The following is a 1,220-nucleotide window of genomic DNA, read 5'->3' as shown; positions in this document are numbered from 1 at the left end:
CACACACACACAAAGAGGTCCCATGATCGAAAGGTAAATTTATTAACAGCCCATCTACCTGTCTCGAGTAGGAACCCATCCTGCAAAGTGATCACTGGCTCCTTGGGCTCAGTGAAATTCCCTTTCTGGTTCTTTCCTTTAGTTACGTAACAAATGGAGCCCTCTTAGGTGCTCTATTCATCGGCATACCACGCATTCATAAGGACGTATTCAACGGTATTAATGCCTCTCTGCACCTCAGCGTCCTCTGCTTTTCCAGCCTTCTCCCCTTGGAGCCCGGCACCCATTTGTTAGGATTCCATCAATTGGCTTTTAACTAACTAAACGTCTGCCATTATTCCCCTCAACTAAATAGAAAAAAAAAAAAAAAAAAAAAAAAAACACCTTGAATCCATTCCTCTCTCCCAATTTTCTCATTATCCTTTGTGGCTCCCCCGAAACTTAAGCCACCTGTTAACTATGAATACATATTTATCTCCAAATTATTCCACCAGCACTTAGTCTTCCCGGTCCCTCGGCTGCCTTCATAGTTCCCTTTCCCCCTTGCTGAAAATCTCTAGAAAATTATCCTTTTGGTGTCTTTTGCCTCTTATTACTTCAATTCCTTTCCAGAACAAAGCTGCCTTTCAAAAAAAAACAACAGCTATCGTCATCTACCCGTTTACAGGGGAAACTTTCCAGGCCTAATTGGCCACTCTTTACAGCTCGTTCTCCCATCTCCTTTGGTTTGGGAAAATGTGGGGCTCTAGATGGGGAAGTGGGAATCAACACGTTCTGCTCAGGAGGATTTGGTACCCAGACTCTCTCAAAGCCGTTGTGGGAACATGGAATCAAGCAGGCACTGCTGCCTAGTGAGGGCCAGGCAGCATGGAGGCGCGCCGCGCGCAGCACGGGCCTGGCCAGGAGGCCTCAGCACGCAAGGTCACCTTCGCCCGAAAGGCCGCGGTGGGGAGCGAGGGGCTGGTCCTGGATCCCGACCCCCGAGGGCCTAGTCCTTGATCCCCATCCCGATCGCCGGATTCCGCGACCCCCCGCCCCCGAGCCACCGCTTACTCGTTGCGCAAAAGTCTCTCCTGGCGCCTCAACCTCTCCCGCAGCTCCGCCGAACTCCGCTGCCCCAAGTCCTCGGGAGCTGGGGGCTCGAAGCCGCGGGGCAGCGAGAACATTGTGCACGGGCTGCGGCTGGCGCGGCGGGCAGGGTTCCGCGGCGGGGCCCACAG

At 52.7% G+C, this 1,220-nt stretch overlaps 1 protein-coding gene across 1 annotated transcript in view; it reads right to left on the bottom strand.

Annotated features, from left to right (window-relative positions):
- Polr2m (RNA polymerase II subunit M) overlaps positions 1 to 1,214 on the bottom strand; it is an 8,035-nt gene extending 6,821 nt beyond the window's left edge. The window contains exon 1 of the mRNA XM_005347658.3: positions 1,054 to 1,214. Within this exon, the coding sequence (XP_005347715.1) occupies positions 1,054 to 1,166 (113 nt within the window). The 5' untranslated portion in view covers positions 1,167 to 1,214. The remainder of the gene's footprint in view (positions 1 to 1,053) is intronic.
- Between the last annotated feature and the right edge of the window lie 6 nt (positions 1,215 to 1,220).

Source organism: Microtus ochrogaster, chromosome 5 (assembly GCF_000317375.1).
Source record: "Microtus ochrogaster isolate Prairie Vole_2 chromosome 5, MicOch1.0, whole genome shotgun sequence".
Classification (NCBI taxonomy): Eukaryota; Metazoa; Chordata; class Mammalia; order Rodentia; family Cricetidae; genus Microtus; species Microtus ochrogaster.
This window is presented reverse-complemented; position numbering and strand designations above follow the sequence as displayed.